Source organism: Eptesicus fuscus, chromosome 16, assembly GCF_027574615.1.
Source record: "Eptesicus fuscus isolate TK198812 chromosome 16, DD_ASM_mEF_20220401, whole genome shotgun sequence".
Lineage (NCBI taxonomy): Eukaryota > Metazoa > Chordata > Mammalia > Chiroptera > Vespertilionidae > Eptesicus > Eptesicus fuscus.
The window spans coordinates 2,032,506-2,054,568 of record NC_072488.1 but is presented as its reverse complement, the minus strand read 5'-3'; the positions used below and the strand labels follow the sequence as shown (position 1 = coordinate 2,054,568).

Sequence of the window (22,063 nt, the reverse complement as noted above, 5' to 3'; positions counted from 1 at the left end):
GACACGCGTGTCAGCACTAAATATTTAGTTTTTGGTTTATTAAATACAATTATATATAACAATTATGCATTTATGTTATTTAAACTATAAATATCGTGAAATAATGTTTTTTCCTCAAAGTGACACACTACCCAAGTTATGCTCAGTTTTTTGGTGAAGTTTGACACACCAAGCTCAGAAGGTTGCCCGTCACTGTCCTAGAGCCTGCTTTGAGAAAATTTAGAAATGAGCACAAGGGTTTAATTTTCTTTATTAGACTTTTAAAATGAAAACTCTGTTTTCCAGAAATGACACATTTTTCTCCTCCAAGCAGCTTGGTTACCCTCTGTATCCTCACTGTAGAGAAAAAGCTTTTCCAGGCGAGCTATGCCTACATTTTGAATAAATTATCCCAAATAATCCTCACTAGCACGCTGATGAAGCAGAGGTATACTGATTCCCAACTCACATTTCTTGTTAGGACAGTTTCCTTATTGGAAAAATAGGAAAAGTAAACTAAATAATCTCTAAATTTCTCCCAGATCTAATACTCCATGACTATACTAAAATTTCTGGGGTCTATTCCTGAGAAGTGTAACATTTGTTAAAGACAACTAAGTGATAATTTTAGGCGCCAGAAAAGAGTACAAATAACCTCAACCAAGCAAAGATTATCAACGTACCAAATTGAATGGTGAATGGCTCCGAGAAATCAGGTTAAACCCCAATTAGGATGTAAGATAAAGAATACACTAGGGATTTAGAGGAGAGAGAAGGGGAGAGGGACGAGGGGGGAGGGAGCCAGAGGAAAGACAGATTTTAATTAACCAAAACTAAGCTGGTAATTCACGCAGAAAGGATAACTCGGTTCCACTGGTTCCTCTGGAAAGTGGAATAATTGTAGACACGCACCTGGAGTCACTGGACCAGGTGTCTTTTCCCCTGAGCAGAGCCCTGCAACAGGGCTCCGATGGCTGGCCATGAACAGTCTCTGGCAGTGAAGTTTAAATGACTAATCAGTGAGTTACAGACTATGAAATCCATTCTCTTAAGAAAAGCTTCCATGCGACAGTTCAGGGCAGCATCAGCGTGCCCAGACTTCTGTCGCCTTGAGCACGGCTGCCATTAGAAAAGATGGAAACCCAATCGACCTTGAGTCTGCCTCGCTCCAAAACTCAGGGCTGGTGTAACGCTCTTCCCCGACGTGAGGGGCCTCCTGAGGGTCAGGCGCACCTTAGACCCCGTGCCCTCCTCCCGACTCCGCCCACGTTCCCCCACTTCGCGGACAAGCAGCGGGGCCTGGAGTGCCCCCGAGAGAGCAGACGCGTCCTCTGTGCCCGGTCCTTTACGGCAGAGATCGCAGCCTGCCCAGGCCGAGGGAGACCACCGCCTTCCAGCAGGTGCACCGTGCCAGCCCCTGTGCCTCCTGCAGACGCAGGTACGCGTCCCCCATCCCTACTCACCAGCCCCCTCCGGCTGGCTCCTCCGCCCCTGCTCTCTGTCCTGGCTGCCATCGCTGCCACAGGCCCAGCTCTTGGTTCCAGTGACCAGCCTGGAGCCGCTTGTTGGCCCCATCGGCCTCCTCCCACGTGCTGCCCTGCGGCTCCCTGCTCCCTGTCTCACTGCTTGGTATGGCCCCTCATTCCTGTCTCCTTCCCAACGAGGGCTGCCTCAGCCATGCCAGGCCACGTTCGGAGTGAGAACACCAGGCAAGTCAGCTCAGATCTCTGTGTCTGTAACACAGGGGTGCCACTGCTACTACGTCCTGCAGAGGGTTGGTATGAATAACAAATGAGCTTACAGAGTCTCTGAAACAGGGCCTGGTACACAATAAGCAAGCCCACAACTAATACACCTTTTGTTTTTCCAGGTCAAGAGGGGCTGCAGCCATACCCTCCTTCCTCGCGCTTCCCACGATGGGCCGGGGCGAGCACTGGGCGCTGCCTTCTCTCCTGGGCCTAAGGGAACAGGGACCGTCCCTGAGAGCCACCTCCAAGCCAGCTGCGTCCCTGTCACGGGAGCCGCTTCGCTCACGTCGTCCTGAGGGGAGAGCCACCGGGTTTACAATCCAATGTTCTCTACAAGTCACTCCCAGCGACCGATGTTCTAGTCCATGCAAAACGCTGCTAGTACTCAACAGCCTCAGGGGTAGAATGCCATGCATCTTGCAGACTTCTGCCTCGGTGTCTCCGCTTCCTTCCGGCTCCGTGCCTCAGCAGCACGGGACACAGCACCCGTGTGAGAGTTCTGGAGAATCGGGTGATGAGGAGGCGAACAGCAGGCAACGGAGCACAAGCCGCTGCAATGAGCCTAAGGCTAAAGCACAAAGTTCCCAGGCTGCGACCACCGACCGCGTGACCGCGGCGTCACTGCCTTCCTGAGGGGTTTGCTGCCCATAAACGGGGGTAAAGTGTATAATTCTCATACAAGGGTTCTAAGGATCACAAATGTCTCTCAGATTAAACGGCAAACGCGGAGGGTGGGGAAGGTCAGGAGGCCTATGAAAGTAACGCCTGAAGTGGGCAAATGGAAGATACTGCTTAATTCTAATAACATGTAGCAAACTAAGCACCTTCTGATGATGAAAAGGAGAGAGAACCGCTGAGCAGTGTGAACGGTGATGAAGACTCCTAGGTAGAGGGCAGAGCCCTGCCACGGGAGACGTCGGAAACAGACCCCCGAGGAGAAGGCAAGCAAAGGACTTGGAACTCCGCCTCTTGAAACAAGGTAACAACTTTCTCCAAAGCGACACAGCTCACCCATAGCAACAAGAACACCTGTTAGGGGCTCTGAAATTCCTTAAAGGTTTCTACATAGAACTTTTAAACTTTTATACTATTCTTGTGTCTTATTCGTGATTACAAAGTTAAAAAAAGAAAATAACTTACCTCTATAGCAAAGATTCCTTTGTCACGCCCATATAATTTCATCTCTTCTGGAAAATGCTCAAAAGCATTTACATAAGGAATATGGCCCTCTTCAACAAATCTGTTTTTAAAAAGGAAGAGCTTCGATAAGAGATGTGTACTGATTTAGCAGAGTAATCAAAAGAGTTGAAAATGCTGTATTTCGAAGACCAGGTCCCAGGAGACACTGTCTGTACTTATAATTTTATTCTATTTTTCAAAAGTTTCCATCGGTGCCAGACTGGAAATTTAACAAACTGGTTCTTCCCCGCAGATGATGTAAGAGGCACTGCATTCGAGTTGAGCACAGCTACTTGCAAAACATCTGCACCCGCTCACCTGGTTCCATTTCTATCGCCACCACCCTCGTCCCAGCCCACTCCTTCCAGAAGCGCAGCAGCGTCTCCACGTGTCCCCCTGCCCCGCCGCGCCTTCCTGAGCCCATCTCCCCGCTGCCCGAGTGACCAGGTCTGCTTCCTGCTAAAGCTCCTGGGCCTCCGTCTCCCCACCACTGAGCATGCGTGTCCTTTGGAGCGATGACCAGGCTGTGGAAATAGACAGAGATGGCTGCACAGCCTTGTAAATGTGCTGAAAACCACTGCAGGGCATTGAAAAGGGTGAATGTTATTGTATATGAATTATATCTCAATTAAAAGAATCCAAACCCCTAACCAGGCTAAGGAAGACCTGGATCTGACCTCTGCTTATTAGGTCCCTGCCCCCACCTTCCGACCCCTCAGATCCGCTCCCTCTGCCCCGGGCCTCTCCTCCTGGACCACCCAGAGCTCTAGGCTGGCACCGCGCCTCCCTGTCCGTCTGACAGCCACCTCCGCTCCATTGTCGCTGGCGTGCGGCTTACACCCCACCTTCAGGGTGAGGCCTCCCTAATGACCAGTCTAGCAGCCAGCTGTCACTCTGTCACGTCATCCAGCTTCCCTCTCCCGCGGGCACGCCACTCTGGGTCAGTTTTTACACAGTCATGTCCTTGCTCATCTGTTCCCTCCTCGAGTCTGGAACTGGGTGAGGGCAGGGACTTGATCTCTATGGCATCTCAAGAATCCCACCCGCACATAACCAATACTCAGTAAGCATTTGGGGGCTGACCAGTGTTGGCTGTTCTACTTGTTGCTGTCACTGCTGCGCAGGCAGGGTCCTCTAAAGGTTAAGGGAGGGGGGGGGGTGATGGGTTTATCCCGCGGACCACGGATGCCGAGGACGGGTGTCAACGGGAGACGCGTAGATCAGTAAGATACGCAGGTGTCGGAGCCAGGCTCTCCTGTGTTCTCTTCAGATCAATGTCCTTAAGTATCTGTTCGAGGTCTGGAGGGGCTCTCACGTCAGCATCTACAGGAACCTCTCGGAGGCTCAGGAAAGCAGAGATGACCGGCCCATCCCAGGGCGTCTGGTTCAGAAGGTGAGAACGGCCGAGGATCTGCGTTTCTCACGGGTCCCAGGTGACGCTGCGGCCGGGCCACACTTTGAGACCCTGGGCTCAGAGCTCTTCCTCTGGGGAAAGCAGAGAGAGCACCTGCTCTTCTCCTTTATGCCAAGCAAGTGAGCTCAGTCCCAAACTTGTATATGAACCGAGCAAATAAAAGCCCTCCGGCCAGCGAGATCCCATCTCCCTGAAGGCGCTGTAAATTCCCTTGGGAGGGAGGAGGGGACCGAGAGAGGAGGGGAGAGGGAGGAGGAAGGGAGAGAGAGGAAGGAAGGGATGGAGGAGGGGAGAGGGAGGAGGAAGGGAGGGAGGAGGGGAGAGGGAGGAGGAAGGGAGAGAGAGGAAGGAAGGGAGGGAGGAGGGGAGAGGGAGGAGGAAGGGAGGGAGGAGGGGAGAGGGAGGAGGAAGGGAGAGAGAGGAAGGAAGGGAGGGAGGAGGGGAGAGGGAGGAGGAAGGGAGAGAGAGGAAGGAAGAGAGGGAGGAGGAAGGGAGAGAGAGGGAGGGAGGGAGGGAGGAGGGGAGAGGGAGGAGGAAGGGAGAGAGAGGAAGGAAGGGAGGGAGGGAGGAGGGGGAAGGGAGAGAGAGGAAGGAAGGGAGGGAGGAGGGGGAAGGGAGAGAGAGGAAGGAAAGGAGAAGGGGAGAGGGAGGAGGAAGGGAGAGAGAGGAGGAAGGGAGGGAGGAGGGGGAAGGGAGAGAGAGGAAGGAAGGGAGGGAGGAGGGGAGAGGGAGGAGGAAGGGAGAGAGAGGAAGGAAGGGAGGGAGGAGGGGAGAGGGAGGAGGAAAGGGGGCCGGGGAGAAAGAGATGAAGGGGCAGGATTTCACCCTCGATCTTCCAACCACATACACATTCCCCGAGAAGAACATCAGTAAATATTGATCTCCATCTCGTTAGATCTCCAGGGGAGTTCTGCTGGCCGCTTACAGCCGCCCCGGGCGGCGGCTAGCCCGAGCTCTGCATCCGCCAGGGGACTGACGCTGTGTCCGTGGGCCTCTGGTCAGGGAGGAAATGGAGCGGCACACCACTGCAGCCACAGGGCCCACCCGGGAGGGTGCTGAGCAACCCAGGTGAAGACAGGCAGGGAGTGGGGAGAGAGGAGGGGTTTTGAGAGTTACTCTGCAAGTATGGCTGACGGATGTGTGTGCAGAGGCAAGAGCCAAGGCGGTTCCTAGGCTGCTGGATCGGATGCCAGAGGCGTGGCAGTTAGGAAGACGGAAAACGCTGGAAGGAGAGGAGCTGGGCTGGGGGACGATGAGGAGCCTCGTGTGGTCACGCTGATCCCGAGAACCACAGACAGCCCGGGAGTGCGTCCGCGCTCCGCTGTGGGGCACACGGGCGGCCCCCGGTAAACAAGTCTGGGCTGGAGACAGACTCGGCGTCGTCGTCACCGGAGGCCGTAATTAGACCGGGAGGAGGTGAGCTCACCCCACGGGGCAGACAGAGCAAGACGGGCTTTCAGCTTCACAGTGAAGTCACTGAGTCACGGACCATCTGCATGCGGTGAATCACCGAGAAAAGCCTTGTTATCTGGTTGATGTGGCCACATTCAAAGGCACTCGCATCACTCACTGGAGGCGTTTTATTTCACCCAAAGGCCTTGTGCCAAGGATGGTGGTGACGGCGGAGGAGAAGCGGGGGGGGGGGGGGGGGGGGGGAGGAAGGGAGAGGAGGGAGGAGGGGAAGAGAGAGGAGAGGAGGGGAGGGAGGGAAGGGGAGGGGAGGGGAGGGGAGGGGAGGGAGAGGGGAGGGAAGGGGAGGGGAGGGGAGGAGAGCGGAGGGGAGGGGAGAGGAGGGGAGGGGAGAGGAGAGGACACAGCCCGGTCAGCACTGGCTCTCCGTGTCGGCCCTGGTCTGAGCGCTCTGCACGCGCCAAGTGCTGAAGCAGCTGCCGCCCAGGGGGAGCCAGGTCGCTCCTGCCCCACCACAGGGCAGCGGAGGCGGAGGCACTAGTGACCTTCCTCAGGTGCCATCACGCTCAGGCAGAGGGCCCAGGAGCGTGGTCTACGTCTGTGCTCTTAACCACTCCGCCCGCGGACCAAGCCCATGTGATCACACAGAATCCGGACGCACGGGGACAGCGACACATTCGTGACTCGGCACATCTTCGCTGTGATGAGCAGTCGGTGCGCACAATGCCACCTGTGCTCATTAACCATAAGGCCCTGCAGGTTATCTTGAAAATGTGATGCCAGCTATCTGCATAGCAGGTTCTTCCAACAGTTCTGTTTTCAGTTTCCCCATATAAACACCGGCAGCCTATGTTTAGCTCTTGTGTAACGACATTAATAACCATTTGCCAAGGTAAAGGTCATCTGTTCATCTTCTCCCTTAGAAACAAAACCACTAACACTACCACTTGAATGTCACTTTTCTTCTTCAAAGCACTTGCTCACAGTAGATAATTAACTTCCAACGCCATGTGAGGCAGGTACTACTATTTCCACTTTATAAATAAGGAAGCCAGGGAGATGGGGAGTTCCAGCCCAGGGAGGATTGAGTTACAGAATCAGAACGCCAGTTACCCCATCTTTCCAGGCCCTTCCTTAATTCAAGCCTCGTAAGTCACACTATCCACGTCTGTCCCCGGTCCGCACAGATAAGCACCCACGCCCCGAGGCCGCTTACCGCAGGAGGTCGGAGAGGGCGAGCGCCTCCCGCTGCCACAGCAACGACAGGCCGCAGAGAGCCAGGGTCGCGGGCACGGTCATCTTCAGCAGCCCCTTCTCCTTGCGCAGAGAGTACTCGACTCCATCCAGAGACCCGGAGCAGACGGATGCCATTTCTTAGGGGACAAAAGGAGAAAGAGTGAAATCCAAAGAGGCATTTGAACCTGTGGTTCTCAAAGCATCGTCCCTGGACCAGCTGCCTGGGGTCGCCTGAGCCCCGAGGAGCTGCACCAACCTGTCCATCAAGCCTGCAGGGGCTGAGGGTGCAAAGGATGGAGGATGCCTGCTTACAAGCTAAAGAGGACACAGATTCCCGTAGAACACATGAGACGTCATGATATGTTCACATGACAGCTCGCAGGAGCTGCCAGGCGAGATGGCAGGTAGAAAACCTGCTCGGCTCAGCGTCCGCTCCGTCTCACTAAGCGACGATAAGGGCAGTGTTAAAAAGGAAGGCCGGGCCAGACCAAGGGGCCGGGAGGAGAGCAGTGCGGCTGACAGCTGGGAAGCACCTGGACAGGCGATCGGGCCTTGGCAGTCCGGAGCGAGCTGGGTTCGTTGGTTAAAGCAGGGACCCCTGGCAACAGGGACGGTCGGGCTCACCCCAGGACTAACGGCTGGAAAGTCTGACCAGAGTCCCACCCCAGTGCCGCCCCAATCTTGGCGGGAGACTGGAAGCTTCTCTGGAGAGCGGGAAGGAAGGCCTCTGGGATAGATAGGGACCTCAGTCACTCACGGCTGAGACGGGAATCTTATGAAAACGGGGGGCGGGTAAGGGAAAGGTCACGTATGGAGTCCTGAGACAAGCACTCTCCCGGGCCCTCTCCCTCCCGCCCACTTTCCAGAACAGCCAGGCTGACACCCTCCGACCAGGAGCCTCAGAGAGTCTCTGGAAAACCGGGCCAGCTCCCGGGGAGCGGACCTGCAGGTGGGAATGCTGGAGGTCCACGAAGGAAGGGGCCAGCAGCTCAGCCTCCCCGGGCACAATTGGGACTTAAATCAGAAAACGAGGCGCGCACACATGGACCACGGCTTCATTCCGCTGGCTTGAGTCTGTGCTGAGAAACCGGATGTCACCTTTGACGCCTGTCCACGACCGTGGGCTAAGCTCTCTCGCTGCTCGGCAGCGGCTTTTCTTTGGAATCCTGAGCCCGCACATACATGTGACCTTTCCTGAGTTGGCCTCCGTCTTTCTAGACCCACTGACCGTGTGGCTCCCTCTCAACATCACACGACAGTATTCACCGGAGACAACGGCTCCGTGTGACACAGGTTTCACTCCACTGCCTGTGCTCGGCCTTGCTGCTGCTGGGCCAGCCTCTCCTGAGCGCGAGGAGAGGGACTGCGCTCCTTCCGAGAGGCGCCCAGCTCCCCCCGCGCCGCGTCTCCCTACCTGACTGGGAGGCTCTGCTGGGCGGGGAGGGCTTCCTGCGGCCGTCAGCCTGGGGCTCGGCCCCACTTTCACCCCAAGAAGGGCCGCTGGCGTCACTCAGCAGCGCGGGCTCACTGTCCCAGTCCGAGTGGCTCGGACTCCCCAGGACCTATTTGCAAAGCAACATCGAGTTACTACACAGGAAGTGTCCATTAAACGGCGTTAATTCCCACGAACTTACACCATTCCTGACCACATCAACCCCGGGGGGCGGGCCCCTCCTCCTCTCTACGCCTCCCCGGAGTGTCCCTTGTCCCACTCTCTGTGGGTGACTTACCGCAGCTTTCCTTTTTCTGGCATAAACCGGGTTTTCGCAATACGCCTGCTTGCTCTTCTGAAGGTAGCGCTTCCAAAAGTTATGTAAAACTTGATTCTGGGGCGGAAGGGAAACGAGGGGGATTTGTGTACCGATGACAGATACACTCGCACATCTCACCCACAGCAGCTCTGTGCTGAGCTTCCTGTGCTCGAGTTTCTAGTTCCTACGGCGACCTCTGCCAGGACAGGCGGTGCCTCTTCGGCCACACCCGGTCTGAGGTCAGCAAAGCCCCTCCACAGCTCTTCTTGGGGTGCGGCCCACACCGGCTCCCTCCCTCCTCGTTCTGCCCTTGGTGTCCCCGTGAGCACCCGAGTCTGACTTTGCTCCCTCACTCCCTCTCCCCAGCGAGGGGCCTCCAGCGCTTGGCTGCAGGGATGGCATGAGGCAGGGGTACAATAACCCGGTGCTGAGGCACTGGCTTAGAGCTCCCGAGATGGCTGCAACTAGATGAGGAAATCGGAAATGCAGAATAGAACAGTCCCTCTCGGGGACACTCCTGAGACGCAGCAAAGTCAGAGGACGGTCCCCGCCGCAGCAGCTCACCCGGGAACTTGCTAGAAAGGCCAACCCTTGGGCCGCTCTAGACCTCCTGCCCCAGCAGCTCTGGGAGGTCAGCAGTCTGTGCCCCACAGGCCTCCAGGCTCCTGACACACCCACGCTGGAGGCCACGCACCGGCTTCTGTCTAAATCCTGAGCCCGGCCCACGCCGTCCCGGGCCCTGGGGAACGGAACCAGCACACCGCCACGGAGGCAGCAGGAAGCCTGCAAAGCTACTCCTTTTACGTGGTTGAAGTCAGTGTTTCCTAAATACACGCCGAGTACGGCCTTTCTTGTTTTCTGTGAGATGTACTGCCTCCGTACATCCCGGAGAATGTAGTTTGGAATTGCTGGTCTGATAAAAAGACTAAAGCAAAAATACCAGCAGCAAGATTCTCCCGGCAGCCCCCTGGTAAGACTGGTTAGTTTCACTCTAAATCTTACTGCTCTTCGAACAACAAGAGGGAAAGCTAACATCCAGGCACAAAGGACTCACCTTGAATTCGGGGCCCACCCCCAGGGCCTTCAAGGCCTCGGCTTGCTGACACAGAATGTGCTGGAAGCCTTCGCACACGTACCAATCCCAGCCTCTCTCTGAAAGACAGACACCACGTTTCAGACACCTCCCCGACCACGGTGTGAGGCAGGGAGTGCTTTACCGAGGGCCCGCACCGCGCCTGCGCACAGGCACGCTGTCGGACACAGGGCACTGCCGTCGTCTGTATGCCTGAGTGGGGTTTCCACTCTTAGTCTCGTTTCCAACACGGCAGATTTGTCCCCAAATGCTAAAGCTAAACGTTACTTTTATCATCGATGAGATTTTGTATTTCACATTACCCACAATTTTTCTGAGATATTAATGTAAAAGGTAGGAAAATGGTAGTCACCATGTCAAACAAGTGAAATAGGTTTTAAGAAGCCTACTGCGTGACCAACGCCCAGTAAACCCGGCACGGGCCCTCCGCGCCGGCCCTGGCTTCCACGGCTCTGCTCCCGCCCAAGGCAGGCAGCGGGCCGCCTGGGGGGGAGCGGACAGAGCAGGAGGGTCCAGGCCACAGAGGCAATGCGTCCACTCCAACGCCCCGCCAGCGGCACTCCGCTTCTCTGAACAGGCTCCAGGACTGGGGGAAACTGCAAGTGAGGAACCCCACTTTCTGGAGCTCGGCCAGGAGCCAGGAGCGCGCTGGGTGCTGGGCGGGTTCTTGTCCTCAGTCCTCAGACCGCCCGACAGCGGGGAGAAGTCCGCCACGTGACAGACAAGAGCTGCCGTTTCCACAGAACCACCGGGAAGACCGAGGCCCCGCCTGCTGGCCAACGCTGTCCTCTGGAAGGTGGAGCAGCGCCTTCGCACACACGGCTCTGAAGCCGGAGCACGACTCCAGGTCCCTCCCCCTGCGCTGCTCTCCCTCACCTGTCACAGGCCCGAACCCAGTTTCTGCCGAGGGTCTAGGGTTGTTCATGAGTGAAACGGAAAGCCTGTCATTCCGATGCACCCCGAGTGCAGGGAGGGAGGGGAAGCCCTCCAACCTGGGCCCCGTGCGCTCCTGCTCCTGCTCCTGCTCCTGCTCTCACCTGCAGGCCCCGCGTCTGCTCTCACCCGCACGCCCCGCGTCTGCTCTCACCCGCACGCCCCGCGTCTGCTCTCACCCGCACGCCCCGCGTCTGCTCTCACCCGCACGCCCCGCGTCTGCTCTCACCCACACGCCCCGCGTCTCCTCTCACCCGCACGCCCCGTGTCTGCTCTCACCCGCACGCCCCGCGTCTGCTCTCACCCGCACGCCCCGTGTCTGCTCTCACCCGCACACCCTGCGTCTGCTCTCACCCGCACGCCCCGCCTGTTCTCACCCGCACGCCCCGCGTCTGCTCTCACCCGCACGCCCCGTGTCTGCTCTCACCCGCACGCCCCGCCTGTTCTCACCCGCACGCCCCGTGTCTGCTCTCACCCGCACACCCTGCGTCTGCTCTCACCCGCACACCGCACTGTTCTCACCCGCACGCCCCGCTTGTTCTCACCCGCACACCGCACTGTTCTCACCCGCACGCCCCGCGTCTGCTCTCACCCGCATGCCCCACCTGTTCTCACCCGCACGCCCCGCGTCTCCTCTCACCCACACGCCCCGTGTCTGCTCTCACCCGCACACCCTGCGTCTGCTCTCACCCGCACGCCCCACCTGTTCTCACCTGCACACCGTGTCTGCTCTCACCCGCACGCCCCGCCTGTTCTCACCCGCACGCCCCGCGTCTGCTCTCACCCGCACGCCCCGCGTCTGCTCTCACCCGCACACCATGTCTGCTCTCACCCGCACACCCCGCGTCTGCTCTCACCCGCACGCCCCGCGTCTGCTCTCACCCGCACGCCCCGCGTCTGCTCTCACCCGCACACCCCGCGTCTGCTCTCACCCGCACGCCCTGCGTCTGGGCTCCTTGTCCACATAACAGACGGTACCACCTTCATTTTAGAGGAAGGAACGAAGGTCAGAGGCTGAATATAAGACACCTGACATCTCCTTTGAAGCACCTGAAGTTCCTGCAGCTACTGAAGTTTAACTATATTTTAACTATTTACAAAGTCAAATCCCAGTTAACCAGGTTTTCCCGAACAAAATCAATGACAATTAATCAGGTTTCAGCCTAGTAACAAGTCACCACTGAAGGTTAACAGGACGGCAGCCGGCACTTGGGCTCTGTCATCCACCGGAGCGTCCGTGTTCATCGGAGTCACTCACGTCCTCACGTTTCTGTTTCACGTGTGAGCCCCTGGAGCCCCTCATGGGAGGAGCCGTCATTAGCCGGGTTTCAAACCCGAGAACCTGGTCCTAGGTCATCAGTGGCAACGTAAAAAGCATCAGGTAGGCTACCTCAGATTCCTCTCAAGAGGTTAATTACCTGCACTTACTGCGCTAGTGAAACAGATACCTTTCAAAGCACACCCATGCTGAGGCCAGTTTTTTTAAAAAATGTTTTTATTGATTTCAGAGAGGAAGGGAGAGGGAGAGAGAGAGAAACATCAATGATGAGAGAGAATCATTAATTGGCTGCCTCCTGCACACCCAACACTGGGGATCGAGCCTGCAACCCAGGCCTGTGCCCTTGAGCAAAATCGAACCCAGGACCCTTCAGTCCTCAGGCTGACGTTCTACCCACTGAGCCAAACCAGCTAGGGCCTGAGGCTATTTTAAGGGAAAATAATCTCCCCTATTTTAAAAGGGTGTGTTCAGCCCTGACCGGTTTGGCTCCGTGGATAGTGCGTCGGCCTGCGGACCGAAGGGTCCCAGGTTCGATTCCAGTCAAGGGCATGTACCTTGGTTGCGGGCACATCCCCAGTAGGGGGTGTGCAGGAGGCAGGTGATCGATGTTTCTCTCTCATCGATGTTTCAAACTCTCTATCCCTCTCCCTTCTTCTCTATAAAAAATCAATAAAATATATATTAAAAAATAAATAAATAAGTGGGTGTGTTCCAAGTTCAGTGTGAGAAACGGGTTTCTGAACGTTGAGTATCAGGTTTAACTGGCCCAACCTGACAATTCCTGCTGAGTCATTTCAGAAAGTAAGCATTTTTCTTAAAGCACAGCAGGTCACACTCCTGAGGTGATGAATACAGAGCAGAAAAGCATACGCCGACAGATAGGAAGAGACAGCTCCTTGGGCGTCATCGCTTTTTTGCGTAACAGCTGCTCCTCTGGCAAAGCAGCTTGACAAGAGCAGGTGGGAAAGGACCTGCTGGCAGACGGCCGCCTCCGCCCCCCATCCATAACCACCCACTCTACTTCCACGTGGCGTTCCCTGCTCAGAATCCTGGCAACCTCTCCAGAACCTGTTTCATATTCCATTCCACATCCCCAAATCATGAAGGCGAAAACCGAGGCTGAAGAATGCTAGGCACATATGAAGCATGAGCTTACCATGTTTTTTCCTCCCTTTAAGCCCCCGGCTGACAGCTTGTACTTTAGTGTTAGGAATCGCCTCGGTGTTTAAAACTTCCTTAGATCTCTGCAGGGAACGGAACAGCATCGTTAAAACCATAGCTTTACGTCTCCCACAGGTTTCCAAGCTGTTCTGGAAGTGCAATGAACCAAACCGTGAGTGCCAGAACCAATGATGGCAACGTTTGGGGGAAATTCCATAAATTGGAACATTCTGATTAACCTTTTTGTTGCGTCCTCATTCAAAATTACTCCCTACCTAAAACAGTGCCTGGAATTCAGTAACACTGAATAAATGTCTGTCAAATGAATAAACTTTTATTTCAAATCACTGTGTGTGTGTGTGTGTGTGGGGGGGGTGTTAATCTTTTTTTATTTATTTTTTAAATTTATTGGTGAAAGTATTACAAGTGACCCCTTTCCCCCCATGCACCCCTCCCAGGCCTTAGCCACACTACGGTCTGTGTCCATGGGTTATGCAAAAAGCACACAAGTTCTTTGGTAAAATCACTTTCTAATTGTTTCAAATCAAACCTCAAGTCAAATATATTCGTTTTTTCTGCACCAAAAACGCTTTGGAATTAATTTCTGTAATTATTTTAATCAGCAATGCCTAAGCTACACATCCTACTTTTCCGTATTTGAAAAATATCCTAAAACAGCTTTATTTATGAAATTATAAAAATACTACTTTTTATTTCTTATCCATTTATAGGATTTGGGAATGACTAAACGGTGGGTACAATTCATTCCCAAGTCTTCAGTTCCAAGTGCTCTCAGGGACGGGACCCAAGATTCTGGCTTGCTCGCTGCTTACGGCTCTCTCTCTCACACAGACATTAAATCTTTCTTAAAATTTTATAAATGCCTCCAACATATACTTTCCCTAATTGTTACACCAATAATATTACTTACAAATGAGCCATATTTTACAAATAACACACAAAAAAGAAAAACACCCTAGAATTCAGATCTTCTAACACCTGGTCCAGTGTTCTGTCTACTTTACTAATACTGAAATAAAAATTTAGCTATTACTATATGATTATATAATTTTAAGAATTCTCTCCTAAAATGTATATATAAAATATATACATGAAATTGAATTACTTAATCCTCTTAACATGCTTACTCGTAAATAATGTAAAAATATAGAAACATGATCAAGTATATATTTTTCTTAAGTAAATCTCTTACTTCAGTAGTACATGTAGGCGAAGTTATTTCCTTCCAGGTAATCAATACTTCATACCTTTGTTTAGTATCTTTAAATAATTTGTAGGCACTTACTGCAGACATAATTTTATGTGCAAATAATATGTAGACATTCTACTCATAAATTTGATTTTCCAAAAGCAATCAGCTTTTGTGTGTATCCAAAACCATCCCCGTAATCAAAATAACGAACATACCCCTTGGCCCAACCATGTCGTCAGAGGAGCAATGACGTATCTTTTAAACGCGCTGTGTGACTACGTGGAAGTGGAATGAGGATTTCCGCTGCAGACAGAGAGCAATGACTGTCTCCAGGACAATCCTGTGTGGCTGAGCTGCAAGCTGAACCAACCACTTTCTCAAGGGGAATTTTTTTTTACTTATTTCATATATTTTTTCCAGGTTTTTTGTTGTTTCGGGTAGGAAGGTAAGTCTGGGTCCTGCTACTCCTTCCTGGCCAGGAGCAGAAGTCCACACAGTGACACTGATCTGTCCCACCTGTGCCTTTCGGAAGGGGATGTGGTGAGGGGAGTATCTGCCCCTTCCTGGCTCTGCAGACTCTGAGCAAATCCTCCTCCAGAGAGAAGAGTCGTGGCATGTTTATGTCCAACAGCAGGTGGCCCACAGCCTTGATCCTTTGGGTTACGTTGCCCTGAGGTGCGTAACCAGGCCAGGACCTCGCCCTCCGGTGGGAAGGGGCCTCCCCGATCAAGGCCATGCAGGACAGACTGGCAGTCTCTCCTCTAGAGGCAGGTGTGGTGGGGTAAAATGAACACTGCAGTCAGAAGACTCCGGGTCAAGTCCTGGCTCAACACTTCATACCTGTGTGGCTTTGGCAAACTCGCTCAAGCCATGAGGCCTACCTGCCCTGTCTCTAGATAGACACAATAGTGTAGCTCACAGGTTCTTATGAGGAGGGAGTTAAGGACTGGGTAAGAGAACGCTTGGCAATCTGTAAGGTACTGTACAAAGATAAAACAATAACGAAGCCTATTTCCAACAGTCCTCCATCTTCCTAACATTCCATCTTCCAAACCTCTAAGATCCCACCACACATTAAAAACTCTTAACTCATCAAAGAACTACAGTTTTAATTATTTCCCCATAAGACTACACCAAGCATGTCAAACTCAGAGGCTAACACAGGCCAAATAAACGAGGCGTGCGGCCCGCGGGCCACGAGTTTGACACGCTTGGACTACACAGTCTGAATCAGGAAATCAGTTATATGTATGGCCCAACATAATTTCAAAAACTCATCCTAGATCTAACTCACAAATTCCTTCACCTGTGTAAGCCCTTGAAGACTACTGACATCTGTGGAATTGGCGTATTACAGGACCCATAAGAACAGATCAACTCTTTGCCACATACGAGGCTGAACCTGCAATGTTTGAAACATGAGCAAGTTTGCGGATGAGATCTGTTACTTACGTCTGTAACGTTGTGGCAGGAAGTACAATAGTATTTGCCCTCATCAGTCAGACCCCAAGACACGGCATCGCACTGGGCACAGCGCTCTCTGAGCTCTTTCTGCAGGAAAAGAGAAGAGCCGCATTCAGCACATGGGACCCAAACCCTGCAGTTCCACCCCATAAATAAAAAACCTTCAAAACCCTGCAGTTCCACCCCATAAATAAAAAACCTTCAAAACCCTGCAGTTCACCCCACACATAAAAAACCATCAAAACCCTGCAATTCCATCCCATAAATAAAAAACCTTCAAAACCCTGCACTTCCACCCCACACATAAAAAACCATCGAAAGTAGAAAATACGCAAGACAGATGCTCTAGAAGCAGGGAGAACAGTAGTTCAGGTTCTTGAGCAGTTTGAATGGATTAAACCCGTGGTCGGCAAACTGTGGCTCGCGAGCCACATGCGGCTCTTTGGCCCCTTGAGTGTGGCTCTTCCACAAAATACCACGGCCTGGGTGAGTCTATTTTGAAGAGGTGGCGTTAGAAGAAGTTTACGTTTAAAAAAATTGGCTCTCAAAAGAAATGTCAATCGTTGTACTGTTGGTATTTGGCTCTGTGGACTGATGAGTTTGCCGACCACTGGATTAAACTATTAAAGAAGAGTTTCTAAAACATGCAGTGGGTGAGGGGGGATGAAGAAGAGGTGGTAGGGGTGAAACAGGAAAAAGATGAGTGAATACTAGTAAAACTCCTTGAAAATGCTGTGATGAATTAAAAAAAGATAGCAAGAGTTAAGTATAGAGAAAACGTAACAAATAGAAATAGCATACAATTTTTTTAATAGTTTTTATTTTTTTATTGATTTTAGAGAGGAAGGGAGAGGGAGAGAGAGAGACAGAAACATCAATGATCAGCAAGCAGCATCCCGGGCATGCATCCCGCCCAAGAGTCCAACCCCAACCTCCAGGTTCACAGGTCAGTGCTCAGCTACTGGGCCACACCGGCGGGGCAGAGACCAGATTTTTATTATAGTTGTGTCGATTAATTCATTCAGCAATACAAGGAGCATCAACAATCGATGTACTAGGCATTTAAGTAGGTGATGAGGATTCAAGCGGGGGCCAGACAGACCTGGTCCCCACTCACGGCATCGTCAGGCGAAGGGTGTCAGAATGACAGTGTCATGAACAGACGTTACCCACCCATCGCTCGGTAAACAGCTATTGAGCATCCACAAGGAGTGAGGCCTTCGGTTCCCATAGCGCTTCTCCGCGTCCCTAGACTCATCAACCCCCGGTCCCCGGGGTCTTTGGAGTTTGACATGATCATTGGTCTCATGACAGAAGGCCTTACCACGGCCGAAGACGCCGGCACGTTGTGTGGTGTGCCAAAAACGAACGCCCCGTTTATTGGGGGGAGCTGGTCACGTTTTCTCTCACCCCGTGTCGATAACTATCGTTCCTTCCCCGGAGGGCCCCCAAACCCGACTTTGGAATCCCTGCACGAGAAGGTGGCGAGGGTTCCCAGGGGTTACCGGGGGCATTCCGGTTCCAACCCCGACCCTCCCTCTCGCGCCCCAACATCAAAGGGAACTTGCGGGCCGAGCAGAGAGGATGCGCCCCCAAACCCACCGCTCATCCTCCTCCCGAAGCACACCCACCCACCCAGGCTGTCACTCCACCCTGTCTGCACCCACACCTCCTCCTGCCAGAAACTCCAGCCTCTTTTCCCCAAACACCCGCGCGCGCCCGCCGGCCCCGGCCCCGTCCCCGCCCGCAGCATCGCGCCCCGCCCCCGGCGGTCAGAGGCCGCCCCGCAGCCGGACGGCGTCCTCCAGGCTCTGCTCCCCAGCTCGGGTCCCCTCCCGCCCAGCTGTGCGGACCCGCCCGGCCCCCCGCCCGCTCACCGCCTCCTCTCGGTCCATAGCGACCCAGCGGCCGCCGACGCCGTCGGGGCCCGTTACCCGGGCAGCGAGCGCAACTTCCGGGAGCGGCGGGAGCAGCGTTCCGGGCGGAAATCGAGACCCTGACTGTGAGTTCCGGGCGCCTGCGGCCGCGGTGGAACCTCCCTTTGCTCCCTCCGGGGGCAAAGCCGCAAACCCCGGGTCCCCCTCCCAGACGGCATCCCTTTCCGAGTCCAGAAACGCGAATCACACCTGTAAGGAGCTGGGCGGTGCCTCCTGCTGAGAGGACGCAGCCACGTCCTGTCAGCCGGGCGTTAATTCGGAGACCCACTTACTGATTCAGGCCTGGGGAGCGCCCCCTCCACGTGGCTCTGAATGGCAGGGGAGGCGGGGGCTCGGGAGCGAAGAGTGCAGGTTGCTGGGTGAGATCGGGTTTCCAATCCCGGCTTTCCTGCTCCCTGGGCCGCAGTCTCCTCCGCTGTAAAAGCTGGCCATTACCTGTGAGCCCCCCAGGGAGCCTCGCCTAAGTAAGCGCTCACACTTTTAGCTTTTATCGTTCCTTCCTGGGGCACGTTCATTCCCTGATTAGTCATTAAGCGGGCGCTGTTTAGGTCCTGAGGGTTCCGCAGTCAACAAAAGTCCCTTTTTGCTTACTCTTCATGGAGGTTACACTCTGGTGAGGAGACCAGTAAGATTTAAGGAAATCTATACGAATAAAAGCCTAGGTGGCCCTCATGCCCTCACGTCATCACAAGATGGCCGCCCCCATGTCATCACAAGATGGCTGCCCCCCACATCATCACAAAATGGCCGCCATAAGATGGCTGGCAGGGGAGGGCAGTTGGGGGCCATCGGGCTGGCAGGGGAGCAGTTAGGCGGCAATCAGGTCGGCAGGGGAGTGGTTAGGGGCCAATCAGGCAGGCAGGCAGGCCAGTGGTTAGGAGCCAGCAGTCCCGGATTGTGAGAGGGATGTCCAACTGCCAGTTTAGGCCCAATAACCGGCAGTTGGATATCCCCGAGGGGTCCCAGATTGAGAGGGTGCAGGCTGGGCTGAGGGACACTCTCCCCCCGCCCCCCCCCCCCCCCCCGCCAGTGCACGAATTTCATGCACCGGGCCTCTAGTATATGGTATAAGTGGTGATGAGTGCCAAGGAGAAAAGCAGGAACGGAGAGCGGAAGCTACAGGGCGGTGTCCATTTTTAATGGGGTGGTCAGGAAAGGTCTCACCAAGAAGACGACCTTTGAGGCAAGGAAGGCAGGGCCCTGTTGGGGACATCATTCCAGGCAGAGGGAACAGGAAGTGCGAAGGCCCCGAGTCCTGAGCCTCATGCCATGTCATTTTAAGGATCGGCAAGGAGGTCGGAGAGTGGCTGGAAGTGGGAGTTGTCTCTCTGTCCAGACGGCATTTAAAGAGCCCAAGTGAGATCACCAAGGGAGTGGCTCTTTATTCACGCCCTCCCTATGGCCTCGTCAGTCCATTCGTTTCACAGCCGTTACACACCCACGGTGTGCCAGGCCGCCGCCAGCCGGTGGGAAAGGAGGGTAAACAGGGCAGCGTCCCTGCCTTGAGAGGCGCCCGCCCCGCATGGAGCAGTCTGTCTCACTGTTTATCACGGCTCTGCAGAATGCTCTTCACCGGATGCACCAGCCCTGCCACGCACCAGGCTCGGCTCTGTGCGGCTGCAGGCGCCTTCCAAACGCCTGTGTCCATCTTCAAAGCGTCCAGGGTTGTCATTGGAGCAGCCGACCATAAGCCTTCTGTGTTCCAGACCGGCTCTGACTTTAAACGGTGCGGTCTGAGACAGGGGCCGCGCTGAATGTCCGGCTCATAGGAGTGAGCATATTGAACTCAACAGCTCCATGACCTCCGGATTTGGGTCTCCTGGTTTATTGCTATACACCCTGTGCCTAGAACAATGATGGCGAACCTATGACACGCGTGTCAGCACTGACACGTGTAGCCACTTCTGATGACACGTGGCCGCTGAGGCGGCCACATGCCGAGGATGAAACATTTGCTGCTCCTGAGGATGAAGCATTTGCGAAATAATGTTTTTTCCTCAAAGTGACACAGTACCCGAGTTATGCTCAGTTTTTTGGCGAAGTTTGACACACCAAGCTCAAAGGGTTGCCCATCACTGGCCTAGAACGTAGCACCTAGGATGTGATCAATAAATATTTGTTGAATGGATGAGTGACTTTGTGAGATTTTTATGTATATGCAAAATATTTTAAAGATTTTGCTGTTGTTGTTAGCCCTTGCCTGAGGATATTTTTCTATTGATTTTTAAAAAAATATTTTTGTTGATTTCAGAGAGGAAGGGAGAGGGAGAAAGAGATAGAAACATCAATGATGAGAATCATTGAGTGGCTGCCTCCTACACGCCCCACACTGGGGATTGAGCCCACAACCCGGGCATGTGCCCTTGACCTTGGAATCAAACCAGGGACTCTTCAGTCCACAGATGGATGCTCTAGCCACTGAGCCACACCGGCCAGGGCCATTGATTTTTTTTTAATATATATTTTATTGATTTCAGAGAGGAAAGGAGAGTGAGAGAGAGAGAAGCATCAATGGTGAGAGAGAATCATTGATTGGCTGCCTCCTGCACGCCCCCTACTGGGGATGGAGCCCACAACCCAGGCATGTGCCCTGACCGATAATCGAATATTGACCTCCTGGTTCATAGGTCGACGCTCACCCACTGAGCTACACCTGCCGGGCTCCATAGAGAGAGTGGGAGGGGCGGGGAGAGATACAGAGAGAGAAACATCAATATGAGAGAGACACATCAATTGGTTGTCTCTTGGGGACCAGGATCTGTGACTGAGGTTCGTGCCCTTGACTGGGATTGAACTCGGAACCCTTCAGTCCAAGGGCCAACACTCTGTCCACTGAGCCAAACCAGCTAGGTCAGTGGTCGGCAAACTCATGAGTCAACAGAGCCAAATATCAACAGGACAACGATTGAAATTCCTTTTGAGAGCCAAATTTTTTAAACGTAAACTTCTTCTAACGCCACTTCTTCAAAATAGACTCGCCCAGGCCATGGTATTTTGTGGAAGAGCCACACTCAAGGGGCCAAAGAGCCGCATGTGGCTCGTGAGCCACAGTTTGCCGACCACTGGGCGAGGGCGATATATGTGCCATACTTTAAATGGAGAGGTTGGGTGTGCCGTGGAGTAGATGAGTCTGATGTTTGGGGAAAGGTCATCTTCTGCTTGTTCCTCCTGCCGAAGTGGGACGCGGGTCGCAGCTGGGCACGGACGTGGGGTGCTCGCTGTACAAGGTCAGAGAGGGAGCAGGCGTGCGCTATCTCCTGGCCGTGGGAGAGTCAAATCAGAAGTCGGGTAGATTGCCAGGCAGCGCCGGGGGCCCTGGGCGTCTGTGACCGTAAACATGAAGATAAGGCGTCCGCACACCCAGTCATCCAGCTGCTTCCTTGGTGAAAACATCCCCTGTGCCCCGAAGGGACACATGAAGCGTGTCCACAGCTTGGGAAGTAGCCGCCAGGCGGTGGGCTCGGCAGCCACTGTCATCACAGGAATACGTGCCTTTTTGTTTAACAAGAAGAAAAAGATGACTCATCGCGAAGCCTGACAGGCCTTTTAAGAATTTTGCTGTGAGATAGCCAACTGCCTTCTACGTGAGCAAAGAACTCGCGGATCCTCAGCTCCGTGGAGGCCCCGGGACAGCCCCACGGCGGGGAGGTCTCTGTGCACAAACGAACCGAGTCCCTCAGTGTCCTCTCATTGTTTCAGCCAAAGCAGCCCGTCCTTCAGAGGGTACGCGGACACAACGTTTTCGCATAATATGGTTTCGTGTGTTTTTTCTGTTTGTTTCTTTTTATTATTTTTTGAAAATATATTTTTATAGATTTCAGAGAGGAAGGGAGAGGGAGAGAGAGATAGAAACATCCATGATGAGAGAGAATCATGGATCGGCTGCCTCCCGCACGCCCCCTACTGGGGATCAAGCCGGAAACCAGGGCATGTGCCCTGACCGGGAATTGAACCTTGACCTCCTGGTTCATGGGTCTGCGCTCAACCACTGAGCCACGCTGGCCGGGCCACAAAATACTGTTTTTATGAAAGAAATGATTCAGCGTCCAGAGCAGCTGCCCCTGGGCACCTCCCATGAGTGGCTCCTCCACTTGCCACCCTCCATCGCCGAGACCAAATCCAGGGACCCCCCCCTTCGCCCCCCCGGCAGGGCCCTGTTGGAAGTACCTGTGCCTGATCCAGCTGGGCGGACCTTCCAGTCACCAACCTGCTCCCTTTGTTCCAATGCTCGCGGCTTCTACACTGTCAGCATTTTTTAGCGCCTTC

At 54.0% G+C, this 22,063-nt stretch overlaps 1 protein-coding gene across 1 annotated transcript in view; it reads right to left on the bottom strand.

Moving 5' to 3' along the window:
* TAF1B (TATA-box binding protein associated factor, RNA polymerase I subunit B) overlaps window positions 1-17,955 on the bottom strand; it is a 39,065-nt gene extending 21,110 nt beyond the window's left edge. The window contains 9 exon segments of the mRNA XM_054728098.1: window positions 2,868-2,967; window positions 6,947-7,103; window positions 8,381-8,528; window positions 8,697-8,792; window positions 9,772-9,869; window positions 13,179-13,266; window positions 15,849-15,947; window positions 17,795-17,820; window positions 17,823-17,955. Of these exon segments, the coding sequence (XP_054584073.1) occupies window positions 2,868-2,967; window positions 6,947-7,103; window positions 8,381-8,528; window positions 8,697-8,792; window positions 9,772-9,869; window positions 13,179-13,266; window positions 15,849-15,947; window positions 17,795-17,820; window positions 17,823-17,955 (945 nt within the window).
* Between the last annotated feature and the right edge of the window lie 4,108 nt (window positions 17,956-22,063).